The sequence below is a fragment of the Chiloscyllium plagiosum genome, chromosome 22, assembly GCF_004010195.1.
Source record: "Chiloscyllium plagiosum isolate BGI_BamShark_2017 chromosome 22, ASM401019v2, whole genome shotgun sequence".
Classification (NCBI taxonomy): Eukaryota; Metazoa; Chordata; class Chondrichthyes; order Orectolobiformes; family Hemiscylliidae; genus Chiloscyllium; species Chiloscyllium plagiosum.
Window position 1 is genome coordinate 29,576,128 of NC_057731.1, and position 24,490 is coordinate 29,600,617.

The window sequence follows — 24,490 nt, forward strand, 5'->3', positions numbered from 1 at the left end:
ACAGCCAATGTCCCAGACACCATCATTATTGACTGTAGGTATCAGCAAGATAGACAAATCAGTGTTGGTGGCACAGCGGTATACAGTCAGAAGAGAGTAACACTGGGAATCGTCAACATCATCATCACAAATGCCAACCTTTATCCAATTGCTGAATAAAGCAAAGACAATATCTCAGCTGAAATATTGCAAAACGTTGTGCTTCAGAACTATCTGGACACTGAGCCAAGTTGACCCAGTATTGCTGCAATACTGACATTTACCTGACAATATAGAAGATTGGCGAGGTTTATCTTCTCTACAAAACGTAGAAAAATACAACCCAGGCAGTTACTATCCCATCAGTCTACTCTCAATCATCCACAACATGACGGAAGGGGTGGTTGACAATGCCATGAAAAAGCACTTATGAAAAAGCTCAGTTTTGATTCTGCTAGTGACACTCACCTCCTGACCTCATTGCACCAAATATGAACAAAAGAGATAAGAGACATGAGGTAAGAGTGACTGCCCTTGATATGAACTCAGCATTCATTTAAGTGTGACAGCAAGGAACCCCAGCAAAAGTGAAACCAACAACTATCGGAGACAATCATTTCAAAGAAAGGAAGATGGTTGAGGTTGCTGAAGGTCAGTCATCTCAACTTCAGGACATCTCTGCAGGATTCCTCAGGAACTGTCGTAGGCCAATCCTATTTCAGTTGCTTCATCAATAACCTTCCCTCCATTTTAAGGTCAGAATTGGGAATGCTTGCTCATATTTGCATAGCATTAATACAATTCACAACTCCTCAAGTAGTGAAGCATTCTGTGCCTGTTTTCAGCACAATGTGATCAATATTAAAACTTAAGATAATAAGTGACAAGTAACATATACATTACACAACTACCAGAAAGCGATCATTAATCATCTATTAATGAGAATAATCACCTAACCATTTCCCCATGACATTCACCACCATTACCATTGCTGAATTCCACACCATTAGTAGGACTTATCATGGGCGAGAACATGAACTGGACCAGCCATATAAATATAGTGGCTATAAGAACAAATCAGAGGTTAAGAATTCTGTTGGGAGTAATTCACTGACTGTTCTGCCTGTACAAAGCCTGTCCACTACCTATACTGTAGAAATCAGGAGTATGAGGTAATACTTCCCACTTACCAGCATAACTGCAATTCCAATGACACTCAAAAAGCTTGCTACCAACCAGGATGAAGCAGTCCGTTTGATCAACAGCCCATCCACCATCTTAAATATTTACCCCATTCAACCCCAGTGCACTACGGCAGCAGGATGTTTACAAGCTCAGCACTACAGCTGGTTTGCTTCAAGAGCAGCTTCCAAACCTGGAAACTCTACCATCTAAAAGAACAAGGGCACACTAATGGGAACACTACCTCAAGCAAGGTCCCCTTCAAGGCCCAGATCATCTTCACTTGGAAATGCATTAATATTTCCTCACTGTCATGAGTCAAAATCTTTAAATTTAAAAAATGCACCATGTGAATTGTAGAAGTTCAAGAAAGCATCAGTCTGATATGGCCCAGCAAGTCACTCAGTTGAAGAGCAAATAGGATGGATAACAAATTCTGGGCTTGCTAACAGTGCATTCTAAAAATTATTCCATGTACCGTGTGCACCACTGACAATGATTCACAGTGGTGCCAATTACAGTTGTTCACTTTCTTTTATAATGATCATCAATTTTATTGATGTGTTCCCAGTCAGGCAGTTAGCTGGACTGATTTCATTGACTTTGGCTGAATGTTTGTGAGAGGCAATCCAGGATATTATATGAAAAGATTTGCCACAGTTTACCTGTACTTGCCCCTTCTTGATATTCTGCTATAATTCTTGGGTTACCATAAATTTTATGGAAATAGAAATAAACTATGTCAGCTTTAATATAGCAATGTGGTTCTTTAACTACCAAATTAGGAACTTAAAATGCAATGCTGTCCATTTTATTTTAATTGTAACTTTGTTCTCAAACTACTTTTTCTTAATTCTTTTTATAGCAACTTTAGCATTTTTAATTTCCTTCTCTTCTGTCATTAGAGATGTTGTCAGCATATTTTATGGTTTTTTATCAGTTTATTTTTTTAGTGCACGTATAAAAGATTAAATAGATTAAATAGATTGCAATCAAGTCAAAAGTTTAAACAAAAAAAGGTGTATAAACAGTTAATAGTTCATATATAAGATTATTCCCAAATGTCATTAGTGAAATTTTCACAACAGAGACCATGTTCAAAGAGATGTGGTTTGTGTGTCTACCCTGCTAAATCTAATCTATGCTCCTTAATGTTGCTTGTAATGTTAACAGGAACTTAATGTTAAAGAAAAAAATGACAATATTTCCAAAGGTACTTGTTCTTCAAACTAGAGTAGGGATTTCAACATGACAGGGCTCCTACTCACCAGGGTTGGGTTTTAGTGGGCACCCTTCACATTATCAGATTCCTCAACCAGACATAAACCCCAGTAGAGTTTGCTCGTCAACCTTCAAGAGACATAGGTTAACAGTGCTTCTTTCATTCAATCCTTGCACCATCACTACGTATTTGCAATCAGCTTGACCAGAGATGTTGGTACACACAAGCAGGTGGGACTGTGGGCCTCCTGGTTCAGAGGTAGGGAAATTGTCAATGTGTCACCAGAGCCTTCTGAACCACCACTAAATCCTGGCAGGTAATTGGTGAAAGATGGCTCAGTAATTAGCCGAATTGATATCTCACCACCGACAGGCAAATTTCCTTCAGTGGGGTGTTCCAACCCCTCAACTTATTTGGGGATAAGTTCCCTAGAAAGTGAAAATCCAATGCTTTTAATGCCTCTTAATTCTCCATGCCCACCCCCCACCCCGCCATCATAACCATTCCAATAGACTCTATTAAATTCTGCTCTGACTTGCTGCAGTCGGACTAAGAAGAGTTTTAGATGGACTAGCTTCTTTATTTTCTACCTGTGTAATTGAAGCATGTATTTGTTATGCATCATTAAATACTGGAAGAACAGAATATGGCTTATACTGTCATTAGGCTACAATACCTGTGAAGCAATGTGCATTAAATGATACCCTTTCATTTATAATGGAAGGTGGATACTTGCTGTGTAGTTTCCTCTGAACCTAAAAATTCAACCACAATTGCAATGGTGACTCAAAATAATGACTTACAAAGTTCTTGACACACGGATATTATAACATCAGTTTGAGTAACTTGAGCAATGGTAACTGATTGATTTATTCTCCCCTGTTGCCAAGCTTGAGCTAATATCAAACCTGTTAATCATCAGTGCAGTGCATAAGTGCAATTATTCAGATGGTACTAACTTCAGGCTGAAGATTGAATCTCTGCGTTTTTAGTGGCCTAAAATGTTTCATGCACATTTCGTATAAAAAATGCTAAAAATGCTGAGGTATCACAATAGATAACAATTCATTATTTGGTAGTTTTCAAATAAGTGCAAGACATGTGAAACAAAAATCTGAATTGAATCTCAAAGCTCATGTGTAAAATTTCTACCATTTTACAGTGAAATGATCTTATTTTCCTACCCAACTAAGTGGCTGAAAATACTTCTGCCTTAATATTTGCAAGCTAAATACCACAAAAATAAAACAGTTTCCAAAAAAACACAACTAGCATTAAGATTGTAAATCATTAAATGCTTAACAATTCCAGAACATTCATTTAGTATCCATTTTGTTTAATACCATACTAATCCCACTTCTCTGGTAACATTTTAGAACTTTGATTGTATAGAAGTTTCAATGATACTGTATTTATGTTGCTATTGTTGATACTGTATTTATGTTCCTGGTTGCATTGGGAAAGATTATGTACTGATCACAACAAATTTACTTTTGTTTCGTGATATAATATCCAAGTGTATAACTATTATTTGTGATGTGGACATGCCACATGTTGAACTGGGGTTAGGCCCGGCACACTGCTCCTCGTCAAATAAAGTGAAGACATTACCTGACAGAAGAGCTATGCTCTGAAATCTTGTAATTTTAAATAAACCTGTTGGACTAAAACCTGGTGTCATGTGACTTTTGACTATTATTTAGTTAGATATCTTAAAAACTGGAATATTCATTGGGCTGTTGGTTTTACTTCCATTCCCGAGTTTGTAAAGTAAATTCTATTCTGCTAGCAACAACACAATCTTCAAATATTTGTTTGAAATTGTAAGAAAATATACGGGCTTGAAAAATAAATGTTCTAGTTAGATCTATTATGGATGCAGGTTTGCTTGCTGAGTTGGAAGGTTTGTTTCCAGATGTTTCGTCACCATACTAAGTAACATCTTCATTTAGCCACCGAATGAAACACTGATAGTGTAGCCCACTTTCTACTTATATGTTTGGGTTTCCTTGGCTTGATGATGTCATTTCCTGTGTTGACACCATTTCCTATGGTGATGTCATTTCCTGTTCTTTTCCTCAGGTGGTGGTAAATGGGATCCCAGTAAATGTGTTTGTTGATAGAGTTTCGGTTGGAATGCCATGCTTCTAGGAATTCTTGTGCGAGTCTCTATTTGCCTTGTCCTAGGATGGATGTGTTGTCCCAGTCAAAGTGGTTTCCTTCCTCATCTGTATGTAAGGATACTAGTGAGAGTGGGTCATGTCTTTTTGTGGCTAGTTGATGTTCATGTATCCTGGTGATTAGTTTTCTGCCTGTTTGTTCAATGTAATATTTGTTACATGGTAGCCCACAAACCCACCAACATACTAAAACAGCAGCTAATGAACTTGAAAGACCCTATACAGACAACAAGTAAAACTAATGTCATCTACAAAGTACCTTGCAAGAACTATAACAAACACTACATTGGACAAACAGGCAGAAAACTAGCCACCAGGATACATGAACTTCAACTAGCCACAACAAGACATGATGCTCTCTCACTAATATCCTTATAGTTATATGAGGAAGGACACCACTTTGACTTAGACAACACATCCATCCTAGGACAAGCCAAACAGAGACATGCACAAGAATTCATAGAAGCATGGCATTCCAACTGAAACTCTCAACAAACACATTGACTCGGATCCCATTTATCACCCCCTGAGAAAAAGAACAGGAAATGACATCACCATAGGAAATGACATCCACACAGGAAATGACATTGCCAATCCAATGGAAACCCAAACATATAAATAGAAAGCAGGCTGCACCAGCAGGGCTTCAGTTGGAGGCTCACTGAAGTTGTTACCTAGTAAGGTGATGAAACATCTGGAAACTAAACTTCCAGCTCAGCTCGTAAACATACACCCAGAACCTCAACCTGAGCTGCAAATCTTCTCAAAACCCACTAAAATCTATTATAAATGAAGGCCATATACTCCTGGTAGCCTCAACAAAATTTGAACATTGGCAGTTAAATTGAAAGGTAAGCCAATCAATTAGCAAATAGTTTACCAGAAAATTTGTTCCTGAAATGAATGCCAGTCAAATTAAAATTTTAATTATTTTCTTACCCATATAAATGATGTTGAATGGCAATGCTTTGAATATTAAAGGCTTTGTTGCTTTCTTATTTCCTGTCTGGTTGAGGAAAAGAAGGCATTTACAGAAATGTATTTTACATATTTCACTATTAGCCAAGGTACAAAGAACAACTCTAACTTATCCACCATTAGCCTTTTGAGGCTAACTTCAGTGAGATACCTGAAAGTAATCATTAGTTGCTATGAATAAATTCAATATTAATAAATGAGGTTTATAACAAAGGTAACATGGATGCTAAGAAAGAGTAAAACTTAAGTATTTATCTCTATTTATTTTGAATTTATTATGCAGCCATAACTAGCAAGTCTGAAATTATATTAGGCTAAATTGTTTTAGTGACCAAATAGAGTAAGTGGTCATTTTTATTATTTGGATCTGCAATCTCATTGGCTTTGATTTTAAATATCAGCAGTAGAATGAAACTTGGCCTATTTTAATGGTTGGGCCTTGTTTAAAATTTTTGGCTGATCCTGGTCAATGTGAAGGAAAACTGTAACTCAGAGACCACTCACCAACAGTTGGTAAAAAGTGGCAGAATTGGCTACCAGTCCATCTCTCAGGAATCTTATGATCGCAAAGGGGGGCAGAGAGTGGAGGTAGAGTCAGAAGATTTTAGCAGTTCCAGTGTGGCTGTGGATGGAAATCACCCACATACTATATGGAATCTAGGATCTTTGGAATTTGTTTGCTTTTGAGCTGTTGTTATACTTTCAGATTTGCTTGTTCTTTTTGCACAAAGAATTCATTATCAACCCTGTAATTATCAATGCAAGCCACAACAGATTATGCAAAACTGTCGTTTACTTTTTGACATTCTCCAAAATCTGCTCAGATTGTTTTTATTAATAGAAAGACTGAAAAGACATTTACTTTGGAAGGGTAAAGTCAATAATATCCACTTTACATGAGATTAAACATTGACTTGTTTTCATTGATTTCTTACATTAGATTAGATTACTTACAGTGTGGAAACAGGTCGTTTGGCCCAACAAGTCCACACCGACCCTCCGAAGAGCAACCCAACCTGACCCATTCCCCTACATTTATCCCTTTAATAATTGTGGATTGTTTCAAGTGCAGTATTTATGAGCCTTGGCATAATAATTAATTTCACTTTGGAGCTTGAATTCTTCAAGTAAAGTAACAGAACAAGTGTTTTTCACAAGAAAATCATGGCATCGTCAAGAGACTATCCCATCATTTTGAATGCTGGATTGCCTGATTTAAGCTGTTCATTTCCAATTTTACGTCTCACAATGGACTAGCTGGAAAGTTGCTAATATCCATCACACTGATCAGTTTGAAAACTCGTGATTAGGGTATGTGTAACTCTTTTAGAACAAATTGGTATTTATGGCAAAATGCCACCATTCTTAACATCATCAGTGATTGACTGATAAGCCATACAGACAGGAATTGTAATGGACATGCTTCTCCAAACGTTAAGATATAACAGGAGCAGCAGTAAAGTTGGAAGGTAGGCCAATCAATTAGCAGGTGGTTTAGTAGAAAATGTATTTCTGAAGTGACTGCCAGTCAAGTCAAAACTTTAGTTATATTCTTACTCATATAAATGATGTTGAATATTAATATTTTAAATATTAAAAGCATCTTTGAATTTCTATTTCCTGCTTAGTTAAGGAAAAGAAGACATTTACAGAAATATTCTTTACATATTTCAATATCAGTCAAGATACAAAAAATGGGACTAACTTATTCACCATCTCCTTTCATGAGATACCTGAAAATATTCAACAGTGCCTATGATAGAAAACAATATTAATAGGGTTTATTAAAAATGGATAAAGATGCTAAGAAAGATAAAAACTTGGTGATAATATCAATAAAGACTGGTGTTCGTTGCTGAGATAATAAGATCAAAGGAAGTTATTCCCTGATATTATTATCTCTAATACTAATATTTTCTAATATTAGAAAATCAAAATACTGCTGTTGCTGGACATCTGAAATAAAAACAGAAAATGCTGGAAATACTTAGTGGGTCTGGCAGTATCTGTGGAGAAAGGTCATTGACTTTAAATGTTAATCTTTTCTATGTCCAAAAATGCTGGTAAGCCCACATTTCTAGCATTCTCTATTTTTTTTATTTCTCTAATAATAGTTCTCCATGTTATTTGCATTTGATGACTCAAATGGATACAGCTTTGAATTAAAAAAAGAGACACAATCAGTGATGGTTATTGATATCAGAATTAGTTGAGATTGAATTCAAAATGTTGCCCCTCAATTGGTTGACAATTAATGATTATCCTGCAATTAATGTGTTTCAGCTCGTGTTATTTTCAGTTCCGGCAATTCTACACCTTCCCACAGAAATTACAAGGTGACTTTACTTGTGAATTTACAGGACCTCACTGAAAGTGCTCACTAATCATCCACGTCCACCTGAGAAAAGAACCAAATATCAATCATAGTTACAAAAGTGTAAAGGTGAGCTGTGAGAATTTTCCTTTAAACATTAACGAAAATAATTGTCTAAAGTAGTAGAAAGCAGAATAAAGTCAAAAATTCCATCGGGCACATATTCCAATAAAAATCCCAAATGCACATATCTGTCAAACTTTGTTTGCAAAGTTTATTTCATTCAGTTGTTTGTACAAAATTGCTGTTTGGTGTTTCACCTGTTAGTGCCGAGGAGTTTAAAGAGCTTCGTTTAAGCAGTCTATTAATAATGTCCATCCATGTCTTCTTGTATTGATGACGCAGCAGAGAGTATACAAAGGGGTCTGAAACAGCCTTGCCATAAGCCAAACATTTGGAAAGAATTCCCCAGTATGGATTGATTGGTGTTGACACAGCCAATTCCACCAGCCTGTCAAAACACAAAATGTTAACAGGAAGCTTCTAATGCATTTGTTAAGAGATTACATTTCGAGAATTTCTTAACATTGCCCTTTGTCACTCAAGACCCTTTCATGAAGCACTATAAACAAATTTATTTCACCATGACCTTAAAAGTTAATTCCATCCAATTAGAAGTATGCGGTTTGTAACAAGAGACATACATATCTCAGCTTTTCTTCCCATTGAAACAATTGATAACATTAATTCCAAATTCAGATATTTATTAACCAGCCAACAGTATGATCACCAGTCATAATTCAGGCGATTCAACAATTCAATGCCATGATTTTCCTGACATCCCTTATAACCAAAGATTAATGCAACTCCTAAAGAAACTGAATATTCTACTCAGTTCACTTGGATTTCTGATTATCCTATATGCATGAAAGATCTCAAAGAATCACATATGGCTATGTTAAATGGGTTTCATTAAGTTATGATCAAACTACAATTGCAAGTTAAATCAATTTTTAAAATTATTTAATTAATATCTGCTAGAAGACACTTGAATTTAATTGGCTTCCCATCCTGTACACTCCAATAACAACTTTTCTTCTACATCTCCTGGTCATTTCCTATTATATACCCTTCCCTTGCTGACTTGCGTCAATTTCCACAAATTAAAATATCCTCATTTGCACAAGTTCATATATACTTTCCACTGGCTCACACCATCCCAACTGGGTAACTGCCTTCATCCCTTTCTCTATGTCTTTCATCCACCAAAGTTCACCGCCTGTCCCACCCCACCGCAACCTCTCTCAGAATTGTCCATTCTGCATACTCCAAGCTCTAGTTAATCCATCCTTCTCCTCATCACTAGCAGCTTTCTTTTTAGATATGTAGGACCAATTCTTGGAATTTCCTTTTGAACCCATCAATATCTCTATCTTTTGGATAATTGTCAAAATGCATCATTTTGACCCATTATCATTCGGTGCTGTCTCTCTATCTTTGGTTCAGGGCATATCATGGAAAAGCGCAACAGGTCGGGCAGCATCCAAGGAACATGAGAATCGATGTTTCGGGCATAAGCCCTTCTTCAGGATGCTGCCCGACCTGCTGCGCTTTTCCAGCAACACATTTTCAGCTCTGATCTCCAACATCTGCCGTCCTCACGTTCTCCTTCAGGGCATATCATCCACATGTCTCTAAAGTACCTTGGTTTGATTTTCAAAGTATATGAAGGTGAATTGTTAGTGTGCTTCTTAGAAGATACTTGCCACGATCTTTGTACAAGACATTAGAATTTTCTTTGTACGAGTGCAAATGTAGTTGTTTGCTGTGCTTACACTATGTCTCCAAACAACAATCTATTATACTATACATTTTTCAACCAGAAACTTGGCTCCTTCATCCAAATCATTGAGATAAATTTTAAAGAGCTGAAGCACCAGCACTTGATCCTGTGGCCCTCAACTTATATCTTACCATCCTGAAATGACTCAAAGTTTGTGCGAAGATTTGTAGCTCGGGTGCTCGTTGCTGTGGTTCTGTTCGCCGAGCTGGAAGTTTTTGTTGCAAACGTTTCGTCCCCTGGCTAGGCGACATCATCAGTGCTTGGGAGCCTCCTGCGAAGCGCTTCTTTGATGTTTCCTCCGGTGTTTATAGCCCTGAGAGTTCATCCACAAACTCCATCAACAAACACATCGACCTGGACCCAATATACCGACCACTACAGCGGACAGCTGAAACTGACAACTGGAAGCGGCAGGGACAGACCACTATAAACACCGGAGGAAACATCAAAGAAGCGCTTCGCAGGAGGCTCCCAAGCACTGATGATGTCACCTAGACAGGGGACGAAACGTTTGCAACAAAAACTTCCAGCTCGGCGAACAGAACCACTGAAATGACTCATTTGTGCCTACCTTCCTGTTTTTCCTGTTAGCTAACCATTCCTTTTTGTCTATCACCTCACACTTTGGGCTATTTTGCATATTAAGCTTTGATGTGGCATCTTCTCAAATGCTTTTGGGAATCGAAGTGCAATACATCCACAGGTTCCCTTTATTTATATTGCTTGTTACTTTTGCAAATAACTCTAATAGGTTACTCATATGAGTTCCCTTTCACAAGAGCATGTGGATGCTGCCTGATTGCATTGAGATTTTCTAAGTGACTTCTATAACATTGTTGAGAATAGATTTGAGAGTTTTTCCAATGATAGATGTTAAGCTAACTAGCCCATACTTTTCTGCTGCCTGTTTTCCTTCTTTCTTGAATAGAAGAGATATATTCATTATTTTTCAAACTGATGATAACTTTCCAGAATACACAAAAATTTAAAAATTCAAGGTCAATACCTGGACTACCCTTATCCATTGCCCTGATTACAAACTTCTCCTTTCCAGTACCTAAGCATATACAAATCCTTATTCCCGAGAGTACATGTGATATCTGTATTGGAGCCAGGGGGCTGCAAGTGTAAGATCAGTGATTTTTTCCTGATCATTACCTTTCTGCTCTTTCACTTCTTTCTACTCCACCATTGTCTGATGAGGTATCAGTTTTTTTGCTTTCCGAAAGGAAGGAGTAAAATGAAGAGTCGTGATGGGACTAGGGTAGCTGCAGAAACCAAGAGGTGTCTGTTTGTCAATCATAGGAGATTGAGAGCTGAGGAGAAAGATTAGACATGATGATTTCATTAACTTCAATGGACGGAGCTCTGCTGCTGACTATGGTCTAAGGCAAGAGCACTCCAATGATGATGGCCACCTTCTCTATCAAGAAGTGAGTGTACCAGGGCTCCTTCAGTTAACTCCTGGCTTCTATCACCTTATCCCAAAGAAGAGAGGGAAATGTGTCATTGAGGGTAATGCTGAGAGTCTGTTTTAATGATTTGGTTGTTATTGTCCAATAGCTAGTAGTGTGTGCAAACTTTAAGGCTTGCAGCAATGGTATATATGTGAGGGTAAGGTCAACAACAAAATCAACAAGTACTTATATAATGCCTTTAGCATGATAAATCATCCCATAGCACTTCACAAATGTAACACATTCAAAGTGTGATGACAAGTTACATCGCAACAATTTATATTTGTATAGCACCATTATTAAATGAAGTGGCTCGAGGGCTTCACCAGAACTTTGTAAAAGAAAATTTGACATTTGCTACATTAGGAAATATTAGGTCTGCTGATCAAGGACTTTGGATTCTTCTTGTGATGAAGGATGACCAACAGGATTTGAGATAGCCAATAAATTCAATTAGGAATTTGCAGACTCTGCCAAGTGCTCGGGAGGTCAGCTAAATGGATTGGTTTGACGCTTGCACACTCAGAGTCTAGCAGAAGAAAATAGACGATTTTTGTGGTTGTAGTCAGAGCATAACTTAATCAAAAGAGCAAGAATTTATTAATACCACAGATTTAAAGCTTTATTTGGTAAAGTTATGGGAAACTATTTTATATCAGGCTGTGAAAGCTAGGAGTGCATCTACTTTTTCCTTAAAAAGACTGAAAGCCCACTTCAGCTGCAGATGCTCCAAAATCTTTATTTTGATGGCAATAATACTGGAAAATCCTCAGTAAGCAATGCAGTTATACTGCAGCACTACAATGGCAGAAATAAAATCTTTAAATGAATGAAAAGAATGCAGCACTGTGATGCTGCATAGTTGGAAAGTTTCATCAATAGGGAAATAAAATGACATTGCTTTTACACAAGTAAATATCTTCAAGCAAAAGAGATTACAATGAATTGATGACACTGCAGCATTTAAAGGCATTAAAGTAAGAATAAATAATTACACTAGCAAAACATGGCAGGTGAAATGTTAGCTGCAAGATTTAATGACAGATCAGAGCAAATAGAACATCAATATAACATCTTGGAGAAATCAGTTTTTAAGGTATTGAATTTCTGCAAAGGTAAGTACTCAGCCACAGGCAAACAAGTAAATATACTGTTGTTTTCAATAAGGACTACAGCTGCTGATATTGCAAATTTCCAAATGATAGAACCAGGGAAAGATGCTTTTGAAGAAATTCTATGCAATTTTGACAATTTCCTTAATCTGAGAACAAATAACACTCTTGAAAGAGCAATACTTAACAAAAGAGATTAACATCCAGGGGAAGCCATGGATTATTTTAAAACTGATTTCTACAGATTAGTGGAAACCGGTGACCATGAAGATTTGAAAGCAGAATTCATAAGAGGCATCTCTTGTTGGAATTATTGATTAGCTTGTTAAATCCAATTCAAAGAAGATTTAACTTTAGAGAAAGATATTCAAATTGTTCTGAATGCAGAAATCAGGAATATTCACAGACAAATCCTCAGAGGGAAAGGCAACTTTATCAAGGAGAGCAAAAGAATTTATTTGCTTTATAAGATGTAACCAAACAATCTAGCCAAAGCAAAGAATTGGCCAAATAACAGAAACTAAGAGTCAGTGTCAGTGCTGTGGAACAAAAATGTCTCACAATCACAAGTAGTACTCCACTATAACAAAGGAATGCTACATCTGTAACATTGTAGGTACCTTCCAGTACATGGGAAGAAGAAAGAATGCCATTTCATGGCAGCAAGAAATCAAATGTCTCATGCAAAGCTGCTACAAACATGTTTACATCACAAAAATATGTTCGCGAGTTGAGAATGTACATGTAATTTACAATCAACAATATTGAGTCTATGTACATGTTTTGGTGTCAACATTCTTCATATAACTAAAGGTGTTCAAAGTGTAGCAAAAGACAGCAAATGGGTCAAGAGAAACCAACTCATTACAAGTCTATTCAAATAGAAGCCAATCACAGAACAATTGATCCAGGAACAAATATGGTTGTCATTCAACTTGTCAAGGGCTAAATAGTAGAGAATTTCATTGGCCTTCTCAGACTCTTGGTGGATTGCATAAATAAAAAAGGGACTATGTTGGCATAAGAATATTGTTGCATACTGTCAACAAGAAGGAATTTTATGAGACTGACTGGTAAGCTAGCCAAGATTGCACTGATGTAGTCAAATCTGCCAATAATGAAAGAATGAGTAAATAAGAGCTCGAGCAGCAGATAAGCTGTTAAGGTCAATGTCAGTCAATCTTACAGAGGCTAGACTAGGTAGTCAGAGAAGCTCAGCTTGTGGTCGAAGAGAATTCAAGATTGTAAATAAACTGTTTAGTGTCAGACTGTAGCCATGGAGATCCATTGGGCCAGCACCTAAAGACTTTTAAGTAAGTACCAAGAACAGCTGTTTCAGCCTTCCCAATATTTATGGGGAGCGAAATTTCTACCCAACTAGTGCAAGGGAATCTATGAATATTAGGAGCAGTGATTGACTGCAATTGTTGTTGATATGAGTGAGGGTGGTGTGGTTTATTTTGCAACACATGAGGTTCATTTAGTGGGGTGTGGCAAAATTCACTGACCTTGACCATTTATGTGAGCTCTTTGATCCTTTTCTGACATTTGTGATAAAATCCATTTTCATGCCGGTGAGCTATTAAAGATGCTGTGGACATCGTAAAATACGAGGCACAGAATGTTCCAATGGTTGCTATATTCGATCTTACAGAGGAGTTGCAAGGGTCACTGAATCGGAAATTCGACAGTCAGCTTCTCAGTGAGAAAGAAAGAGACTTAGAGAAGATGAAGCCACTTGACCAACTGATGTTGTTAGCTGGCTTCATGCAGTTGGGACAGAGGTCAGCCGATGGGCAGTAGGGTTCTGCTCAGAGCAGCGAGAGAGTTGGATGTGTGCTAGTGATTGGATGCTACACTGCAGCATTGTCAAGCCTTGGATGTAGTCTTTGGAGAAAAAAAGCTAAGTAACTCGAAAGTGAAGAGTTGTTGACAGCAAGATCTGCGGCATAAATTTGAGGGGCCTTATCTGGGATTGTAACATACTGTAACATAACCTCAGGGCTTGGCTCCTCACATTAACCAAATTCGCTATCTAGTCCTACTGTCTTCAAAATGTTTGCCTGGAAGGTCTCCTGGCCCATCTGAGGATAAATGGCATCTCTTCTTTATTTCATGTCCTGTACCATAGCATGCAGTGCACTGCTGGAGAACCCTGAAGCACACTGTTTTTCCTGGTTGCATCACAATTAACCATTTCTCCCAGGTAGATCCTTTTCCATGAACAGCCCCTCACTTCCTCCAGCCAGAGTGCGTGACTGCTTTTAAGATGTGCCATCTGGTTTTAAGTGCTGCTGGTCACACAGCAAACTAGAGCTCCCTGTTGAGATGTGTAGCCACTCAACAGTGCGTTCAGCACTGGCTGCACACAGCAACCTGGGCAAAATGCAAAGTTGGCATGGTGCCTACATCAGAAACCACAGGCATAGGTTAATGGCATACCACCATTGAATATTTTCAGCTGAACATCTAATTAAATACCTGCACTAAGTTGAACTACTGTAATCTACTGAAAGAATACAAATATAACATTTTGAGCAACTGTCTAATTTTTATTAAAAAGATGCAAGTATGAAGAATAAAGCTGTCCTGTTTAAAAAAAAGTGTTTTATTAGACTGTTGAATAGAGCTATTGAATTATAGCACTTTACATCTGATTAGCAGACTAAGTTTAAGTTAAATTCCTGATTGACAATTGCATGCAGACCTCACTGAGAGGATAAATGTTGTCAGTTTTATTAAAGTCATGTGAAGGATTGATGAGAAAAAAGCTTCCAGCATTGCTGAGATGCACCTCCTGACAAGTTTGTCAATGAGCTACTTTGAAGACATCTGCCACATACCCTCACACCCAAACCCCAAGGTGAATGAAGAAGGATTCTAAAGAGAAAGAAAGGAAAAATACTAACAAAGGATAATAATCTCAATGCTCATTTTATCAACAAATGCATTTGTCTGCTTTCCTCTGATGCATATTTTAATCTGTTTATTTTAAATGAATTAGCACCCTCATAAAACAACTAGACAAAAACATTCTTAAAATAATAACAGTAATTTCTGGCAGCGCACCAGCAATAGAATTGTTTCTGCTGAAATCAAATTTGTATCAGTTAGTAATACTGGGGCTCCTTTTCCCCATTTGCTTCTCCCCAGGTGCTTGAGATGTCCATTCAGTGTGCCTGAATTTGGTGGGCCTAGTCATTTGAAAAGCCTGATCATTAAAAGGGGAGGCAGTGGTGTAATGGTAAAATCATTGGACTAATAATCCAGAACCCAATCTAATGTTCTCGTTTTAATCCCAACATGACAATAAAAATGTGAAATTCAAAAAAATAGATTGTGGTAACCATATAACAATTTTGATTGTTGTAAGAAACTGTCTGGTTCTCAAATGCCTTTTTAGGAAAACCATCTGCCATCATTCCTTGTTTTGGTTTATATGTGACTCCAGACTCAGAGCAATCTGGCTGATTCTTAACTGCCATTGGGGCAAATAGGGATGGGTCATAAATGCTAGTCCAGCCAGTGATGACCTCATCCCATGAATGTATTAAAATAAAAATTATGGATGCAGGGAGCCCTATTGATAAAGATTGGTATCTGGTACCTTAGGAAGAGAAACATGACCACTGATGCAAGTCTGAGAGGTCAGCAGCTATGGCAATGACTGCTGTAGCTGAGGCCTTCTGGCTGTTGTTCAGCTTCATCACCTGCTCCAAAAGCAGGAGTGATGGGAATATTCTCCCTCACCTAAAATTAATGACTGCTCTACGCAACACTAATTTCAGATGTTGGCAACATGCACTTACTCTCTGAGAAGGAACCCACACACTTCATAAGGCAACATCAAGCAGCAAAGACCACGTCACTGGCCCATTTCCTGTGCTTAATGCCTGACATTGTTAACTGCACCAATATATCCTTGTGTGCTTGAGGGCAAGATAATAACTATTCTTTCCTGGAGAAGATTTGTACTCATCTTGTGTACAACAGTAGGAATAATCTGCATTTTTCTGCCATTTATCACATCCAAAATCCAATTCTCAAGTTTTCTGACTATCACTGACACAATCAAGTGTTTGATGTGGTATCTAGGTACAAATGCATCTTCTTAACATTTGGTCCATATGTCACCCATCATGAACCTGTGCACTGACACAGAGAAGCACCACAAGAAGATTTCATAAGTGTGATAAACCATAGTGCACAAACTACCAATATCCTGAAACCGCTCTGTTGCTCCTTGGAAAGTTCCATAGGAGTGCTGTTACATAATGCAGAGAGTCTTCAGATTTATTCCAGTCTACAGCAATCTCCATAATTGGAAATTCCTTTAATTCTCTTGGAAAGGATGATATAGAGGTAAAGAAGCAGGCAAAATCGATACAAACAAAGACCAATGGCTACCAATTCTGCAGTTGACCAGAACTATACAGCATCATTTTGTGTTCTCTGCACCAATAATCCCTTCAGATCCAGTTCTTTCAGCTTCCGGATGAATACCCTTGACTCAGTACTATGAGCATTGTGATCACATCATTACATGCAGCTGACTACCAATCTAAAAAAACAAACTACAAGCTGGATCATTTTCTGATTGGAAGCAAAGTGGAGAAGCTCCATAACAAAATTTGTTGCAATAATATGATGAACTTCGAACTCTGGTTCAACAGAGCATTCAATAATTTTGTCCACTGATATCATACAGCATCATTCCTAAGTTTTAATCTTCAGGGACAGTGGCAATGACCCCTAAATCATTATGCTAATTGTTCACAATTAACTTCAATTTACTTTGTTATTATTTAGTAATTATTTAGCTAGTATTGAATAAAAAATCTAATTTATATTGCAGATTATTCATAAGGGACTTGATCACTTGAATTACATTAGATCCTGGTAAGACAAGATTCTACTTACAGTTTAAAAAAAATCCACCCAGGTAATGGATCTGAAAACCCCTCTGTTAAAACTGACAGAAATTCATGGGCTGACTACTACTTACAGTTTGCTAAGATATGGAGTCTGAGTTCCTGATCTGGCTGCAATCAGCAATCCAGACGCAAACTTCAAAGCTTATTTGCATAATCATAAACGCTTCCATAAAGCAGAAACATTGGGCAGCTTTTTAGAATGTAATTGCTGAATATTCCCCTTGCTTTAAATCTAGTCCTTATTTAAACTCAAAACAGATACAATTAAATATGTTTTAATATTTAATAACTTTTAAAAGGTGTCTCTTGTGTCTAAAATACATATATATTACTGGATATAAAGATGAAGGCATGGAATATAAAAGAAAATAAATCATGCTAAAGTTTTATCAGTGTCTAGACCACTTCAAGGGATTTGTAAAGGCCTTATAGAGAGAAGATTTCCTCTTATGTTACCAAGGACAAGGGACTTGAGTCATGAAGAGAGGTTGCTCAATTTAGTATTGTTCTTTATAGAGATGATCTAATAGACATTTCCAAGGTGGATTTTGACAGAGTAAACATGAAAGGGCCTGTGTCCACCATTTCTGTCTCTGAATAGTTGCCAATACTTTAGATGACCCTAGAAGGGGAAAATGCCTCAAATATTTGAACAGCAGGTGAAACATAGAAACATGAAAACTTGAAGCAGGAGTAGACCATTTCTTCCTTCAGGCCTGGTCCACTGTTCATTATGATTATCACGGATCATCCAACTCAATTGCCTGTTCCTGCTTCTCCCTCCATATCTTTTGTTCCCATAATCCTAAGTGCTAATTCCAACTCCTTCTTGAAATCATACAATTTTTTGGTTTTGACCGTTTTCTGTAGTAGTGAATTCCACAGGTTCACCACTCTCTGAATGAAGAAGTTTCTCATCCTCTCTGTCCCAGATTGTGACCCCGGTTCTGGATTCTTCTGCCTTCGCAAACATCCAAAGCTAGCTGTCTCACATTGTTACTCTGCAGTAAACCGAGTGGTTTTCGCCACAAAGAGTTATGATCATCAAGTGGAAAAAATATTTTGTCCACCACACAAATAAATAGAGATATATGAGATTCAGTACCAGTGTAATGCCAGATTTGTACGCCATACATCCTAATGACTGGTGAACCATATCAGTCATCTTCGTATCTTCTTTGACTACAGGTGAAATCCCGGAGGACTGGAGAATAGCCAATGTTGTCCCATTAATTAAGAAGAGTAGCAAGGATAATCCTGGAAATTACAGATCAGTGATAGGGAAATTATTGGAAAAGATTCTCAGGGACGAGATCTATATGCATTGAGAAGCAAATGGACTTATTAGCGATAGACAGCATCATTTTGTGAGGGGGAGGTCATGCCTCTTTAACTTGGTTGAGTTTATTGAGGACGTGACAAAGATGATTGATGAGGGAATAGTCTGTGAAGTTGTCCACATGGATTTCAGTAAAGCCTTTGACATGGTCCATCATGGCAGACTGGTACAAAAGGAGAAGTCACATACTATCAAGAGTGAGCTGGCAAGATGGATACAGAACTGACTTAGTCATAGGAGACATGGCACAGCAGTGGAAAGATGCTTTTTGGAATGGAGGGTTGTGACTAATGGTGTTCCACAGGGATCATTCCTGGGATCTCTGCTGTTCGTGGTCTACATAAATGATTTGGCTGAAAATGTGGCTGGTCTAATTAGTAAGTTTGCAGAAGATACAGAGATTGGTGGAGTTGCTGATAGTGAGGAAGATTGTCTGAGGATAAGGCAGGATATAGATCATTAGTGATTGCACTAAGCACTATACAGGACAACCAGGCAGGCAGCTAGTGACCTGCATCCATGAACACCAACTAGCAACTTAGCGACACGACCATACAGTCAGACAACATGAACCATGACCAGGCCAATACAACGATACCAGGACAGGCTAAACAAAGAACAGCAAGAGAATTCCTGGAAGCATGGTACACATCCTCGGACTCCATCAACAAGCATATTGACCTGGACCCAATACACAAACTGCTGCAATGGAGAAACTGGAACCGACACCAACTGGAAACAGGGTTGGACCGAAGGGTCTGTTTCCATGCTGTACATCTCTATGACTCTATGACTCGATATCAATTCAAAGCAGAACAGCGCACCAGTGCTTCACAGGAGGCAACACAGCACTGATGATGCCACCTAGAAAGAGGGATGAAACGCCTGCCAAAAAACCAACCAGCTCAGCGAACAAACCAACAACGAATTAGAATATAGATCAGTTGGAGGATTGGGCAGAAAAATGGTAGATGGTGTTTAATCTGGACAAATGTGAGATCATGCATTTTGGAAGGTCAAGTACAGGTGGTAATTATTCAATGAATGGCAGAACCCTGAGGAGTATTGATATGCAGAGGGATGTGGATGTGCAGGTCCACACATCACTGAAGGTGGAAGCGCAAGTAGATAAGGTGGTTAAAAAAAGGCCTATGGCCTGCTTGCCTTTACTGGAAGGGGCATTGAGTATAAGTTTAGACAAGTCATACTGCAGCTTTATAGAACTTTAGTTGGGCCACACTTGGAATATTGCATACAATTCTCATCACCACACTGCTAGAAGGATGTGGATGCTTTGGAGAGGGTACAGAAAAGGTTTTTCAGGATGTCTCCTGGTACGGGGAATTTTAGCTATGAAGAAAAGTTGAATAGACAGGATTTGTTTTCATGGAACGCAGGAGGTTGAGGGGGTGACCTAATAGAGGTTTATTCGATTGTGAATGGCATGGAGAGAGGGGAAAGTCCGAGGCTTTTTCCCAGGGTGGAGTGGTCAATTACTAGGGGACATAGGTTCAAGGTGTGGGAGTGGGGGAACGTTGAAAAGAAATGTATGAGGCAACTTTTTTACACAAAAGGGTGGTAAGTGCCTGGAATGACCTGCCAGAGGAGGTGGTGGAAGCAAACACATGATTGGAAGGGAATAGATGGATACGGATCCTGTAAGTGAAGGCCAGTGTTAGTATGGAATGTAGTGGCACAGGCTTGGAGGGTTGACGAACTTGTTCCTGTGCAATAGGAACATAGCAGTTATTCTCAATGAGCTAGTGCTTGCAAAACCCAGAATACAATATTCGACATTAGATGCGATTCTGCTATTGGACCGCATTTGTTAAATAGTACTGGACAGATTAGAGGTAGAGGCAGGCATGGTAAATTCATTTAAGATGCGTCCGGACAGATGCATGAGTAAGTGGGGAGCAGAGGGATACAGATGCATAGGAATTGACCGACAGGTTTAGACAGTACATTTGGATCGGCTCAGGCTTGGAGGGCCTAAGGGCCTGTTCCTGGGCTGTAAACTTTCTTTGTTCTTTGTTTTGTTCTTATGCTCACAAGTATATTGGAAACCCAATTTAAGCTGGATTTGTAGTATAATGAATTTGCACATGCTAGAAGCTATAGGTATTAACATACGGGGCATTTATACACACACTGCACCTTGTTCATTTGTAAAATATGTGGCTTTGTATACTGCCATTCTCTGTTACATTGACATGGCAACACCCTGATAAATCAGAATCTACCCGCCTGGTCTGAGAACAAAGATTGACAGTTAACTGCTCCTGTTGCATCTTCATTGAATAACAGCCCAAACAAGCACCTTCTTCCCATGTTGCATAAATTCATGGCCCTTTATTCCAGTCTGCTTCTTGCTTTCTTCTCCTGACCAGTGCAAGACAAAAATGCTTCAGCATCTTACCTCCTTTTAGCAATGTTTGTTATTTTACTAATAAGTAATTATTTGGAATAGACAATGAAACATGTTCACTTTGGTGAGTAGACCAACAGCCAGGGGTCATATACTTAATGACAAAAGATCAAAATTGTAGGTGAGAATATATTTCATTCAGAGAAATATCCTGATTTGGAAGACATGATCTGGAAAGATTATGAAAGCTAATTCTGTCAAATACTTTAAAAGGAATTGGATTGACAAATGAGAATGAAGAATTACAGCATTAATTGGATCATTTTGGAGAAATTGTTTTGGAAATGCCATCATAATCTTGCAGAAATATTTCCTCAAGTTGTCTGTCAGTGATATTTTCTAAAATAAAGGTCAGATTGTAGGATCCTAGCAAGAAATTAGACAATGTTTTTTAAAAATTGCAAACAGCAAAATTTTGCATGGGAATTACTATTTTCTCCAATGGACCTATTTATAGAACCAACTTACAAGAATGGGGACTTGAGTCAGATGTAATCAAAAAGGACAAGACAGTTTTAGTCATGGAATGTTAACAGTTCAATTTTATGCAAGTATTAAAAAGTAATGTTTCTCCTTAGATTCATTGGAATTGTTCTCAACTGTTTGGCAACATAACTACTCTGAACAATTTATAAACAATTTTAACACTAGCCACCAATCCAAACTGAATTATTTAACCACTATTAAATCACCTAGTTCCTATTATATGTTATTTTTGACTCAGGCTTCTGAACAGATAGGTTATTGTATCCCAATTGTAATTTTAATACCGGTCCAACTGGGGAAGCTCCTATGCTATTTGTGCCACTTAAAATCAAATAAGACAAGGCTCTTGGTAAGTTTAATGCTTTTCCTTGAGGAACATAAACTTCAGATTTTGCCAGACTCCTTCCTCCACCATACCCTTTGCTTCCATCAAGGCTCTCCTGGTACCTCTTTCCTCACACCTACCTATATATCAGTGGGAGGCTATGGTTTGCCCAACTTTCCATAGCCCAATAACTCCTTCATGCTCATTTTCTCTTATTAATATGTGGAACGTGGACATCACTGGCTGGCCAGCATTTAATGCCGTCCCTAGTTGCCCTTCAGAAGGTGGTGGTGAGCTGCTTTTCTGAACCACTGCAGACCATGCACTGTAGGTTGACACACAATTCCACGATTTCGACCCAGCAACAGTGAAGGAACGGCAATATATTTCCAAGTCAGGATAGTGAGTGGCTTGGAGGAGACCTTGCAGGTAGTGGTGTTCCCATGTAACTGCTGCCCTTGTCCTTCTAGATGGAAGTACTCATGGATTTAGAAGGTGCTATCTAAGGATCTTTGGTGAATTTCTGCAGTGCATGTAGTAGACAGTATACATTGCTGGCATTGTGTCAGTGGTGGCTGGAGTGGATGCGGTACCAATCAAGTGGGCTGCTTTGTCCTGGATGATGTCAAGTTTCTTTAGCTGCACCCATGCAGGCAAGTAGGGAATTTCTATTGCCACCCCAAGTAGATCCCATGTAAATGAGACCTAAAAGTTAAAATGGTCCAAACCTCGTTTCTGTTTTTGAATTCACTCAACTATCCCTTCACACAAATGATGGCTACAGCTAATGTTGAGGCCACTTGTCAGCTTTGTACTCCACAATAAATTCACAAGAATTTAGAATGTAGAGGTCTGTTGGGATATTTAGGGCAGCAACTATATCGATAAACTGACAACTCAAGTGATTACAAAATGTATTTACAAGAGCATTTCCATCATCAGTTGAGAAAAGAATCTGTTCTGAAATGAGGCTAACTTTGTTCAATGGCTTTCTGCAAGACACTGTTATCCAGGAAATCATACTCAACTTGAGATCAATACCACCAAATAGGAGAGAGAGGAAACTGATTGGAAAATTGTTTGAACAAGTACTGCTTTTGTGAAAAATGGATGACTATATGATTATGCATTTTGATATAATCTATACAGTGTTGTATCTATAGTTTGTACAAAACAAAATTAAATTTGGCATTTGCATCAAAGATAATTTAACAACGCATTTGTATTAAAATAATGACAGTGAATTTGGATCATTTTTAACTACCATGGAATAATATAACATTTCTGGACAAATATTTCACAATGACTGGAATATTTTCAATTGGAAAAAGTAAAACTGTTTTCAAAGTTCTCATGCCAATGAATCCAAACTCTAGTTTTAGTGAATGATCTGTAGATCCTATGATAGGAGGACAGTTAATGGGAAGTTGTAGCAAGTATTTATATCAATGTAACATTATCAAATTAGAAGACAATTCTGGAAAACAGACAAGGTACTATGGTAATCTACAGTTTTCAAGAAGGTACTAAAGATGTATTGTTAAATATGTAGGTGTCACCTATGGAGAACCTTTGGTTTTGTACTAGCATCTCTACCACAGTATCAAAAGGTATATGGCTCCAATCCAACAGGTGATAGCTGGAGATCAGAGTTCTGTGATGACATCTAGCAGAATAGCTAGGTGAACAACCCTTCTCCCCTGTGATTGCATGTGTTGTACTTGTCAATAAGTTCATCTTGCGAAACAGAATTAACCTTTGCACTTATTGATGTCAAGATGGCAATGGAAGGGGTATTTGCATCACAACCTGTCAAACTACAATTTTTTTCCACTACTTCAAGCTTTCTCCAAGCATGAAAGCATGACACTATTTGTTTTTTGGGTATTATTCAGTACATTTCCTAAATTTCTGTTTTGTTTCAATGCTTTCTTTTCATTATTTTTCTTTTTTTTTGCTATTTATAGAATTTACTTACCTGAATTTTACTCACTCTCAAACAATTTCCAGCTGAAATATGAACCAAACTGAACATCAAATGATTCCATTACTGTGTGGCTCTTTTTGAGTAACTTTAATGCCATGAATAGACATTGACTCATGTCTAAGGTAATACTTTTCAAATGAACATTATCAGAAAAAGCATGTCCATCAACTGGTGCATTTTGCAAAATATTTAGAATAAATGCTGTTTATTGTAATCGAAATATCATAATGACTGGAAGTTTCACTTTAACAGAAAAAATTTACATAATGCCTGCCTTAGATTTAAGAAGCTTCTCACGATAATCAAATGTTGATATAACGGAGACTTTCCTTTAATGGCAATTTACCAATAGCTTTGTTATAGAGTCATAGAGATGTTCAGCATGGAAACAGACCCTTCGGTCCAACTGCCTGCCTTAGATTTAAGAAGCTTCTCACGATAATCAAATGTTGATAGAACTGAGACTTTCCTTTAATGGCAATTTACCAATAGCTTTGTTATAGAGTCATAGAGATGTTCAGCATGGAAACAGACCCTTCGGTCCAACCCGTCTATGCCGACCAGATATCCCAACCCAATCTAGTCCCACCTGCCAGCACCCGGTCCATATCCCTCCAAACCCTTCCTATTCATTTACCCATCCAAATGCCCCTTAAATGTTTCAATTGTACAGCCTCCACCACTTCCTCTGGCAGTTCATTCCCCCATACCTGTACCACCCCCT

The 24,490-nt window shown here is 38.0% G+C and overlaps 1 protein-coding gene across 1 annotated transcript in view; it reads right to left on the reverse strand.

Annotated features, from left to right (window-relative positions):
* Positions 1-7,247: 7,247 nt before the first annotated feature.
* The window catches only part of gpr26 (G protein-coupled receptor 26), a 35,544-nt gene continuing 18,301 nt past the window's right edge, over positions 7,248-24,490 (reverse strand). Inside the window, exon 3 of the mRNA XM_043712661.1 lies at positions 7,248-8,366. Within this exon, the coding sequence (XP_043568596.1) occupies positions 8,135-8,366 (232 nt within the window). The 3' untranslated portion in view covers positions 7,248-8,134. The remainder of the gene's footprint in view (positions 8,367-24,490) is intronic.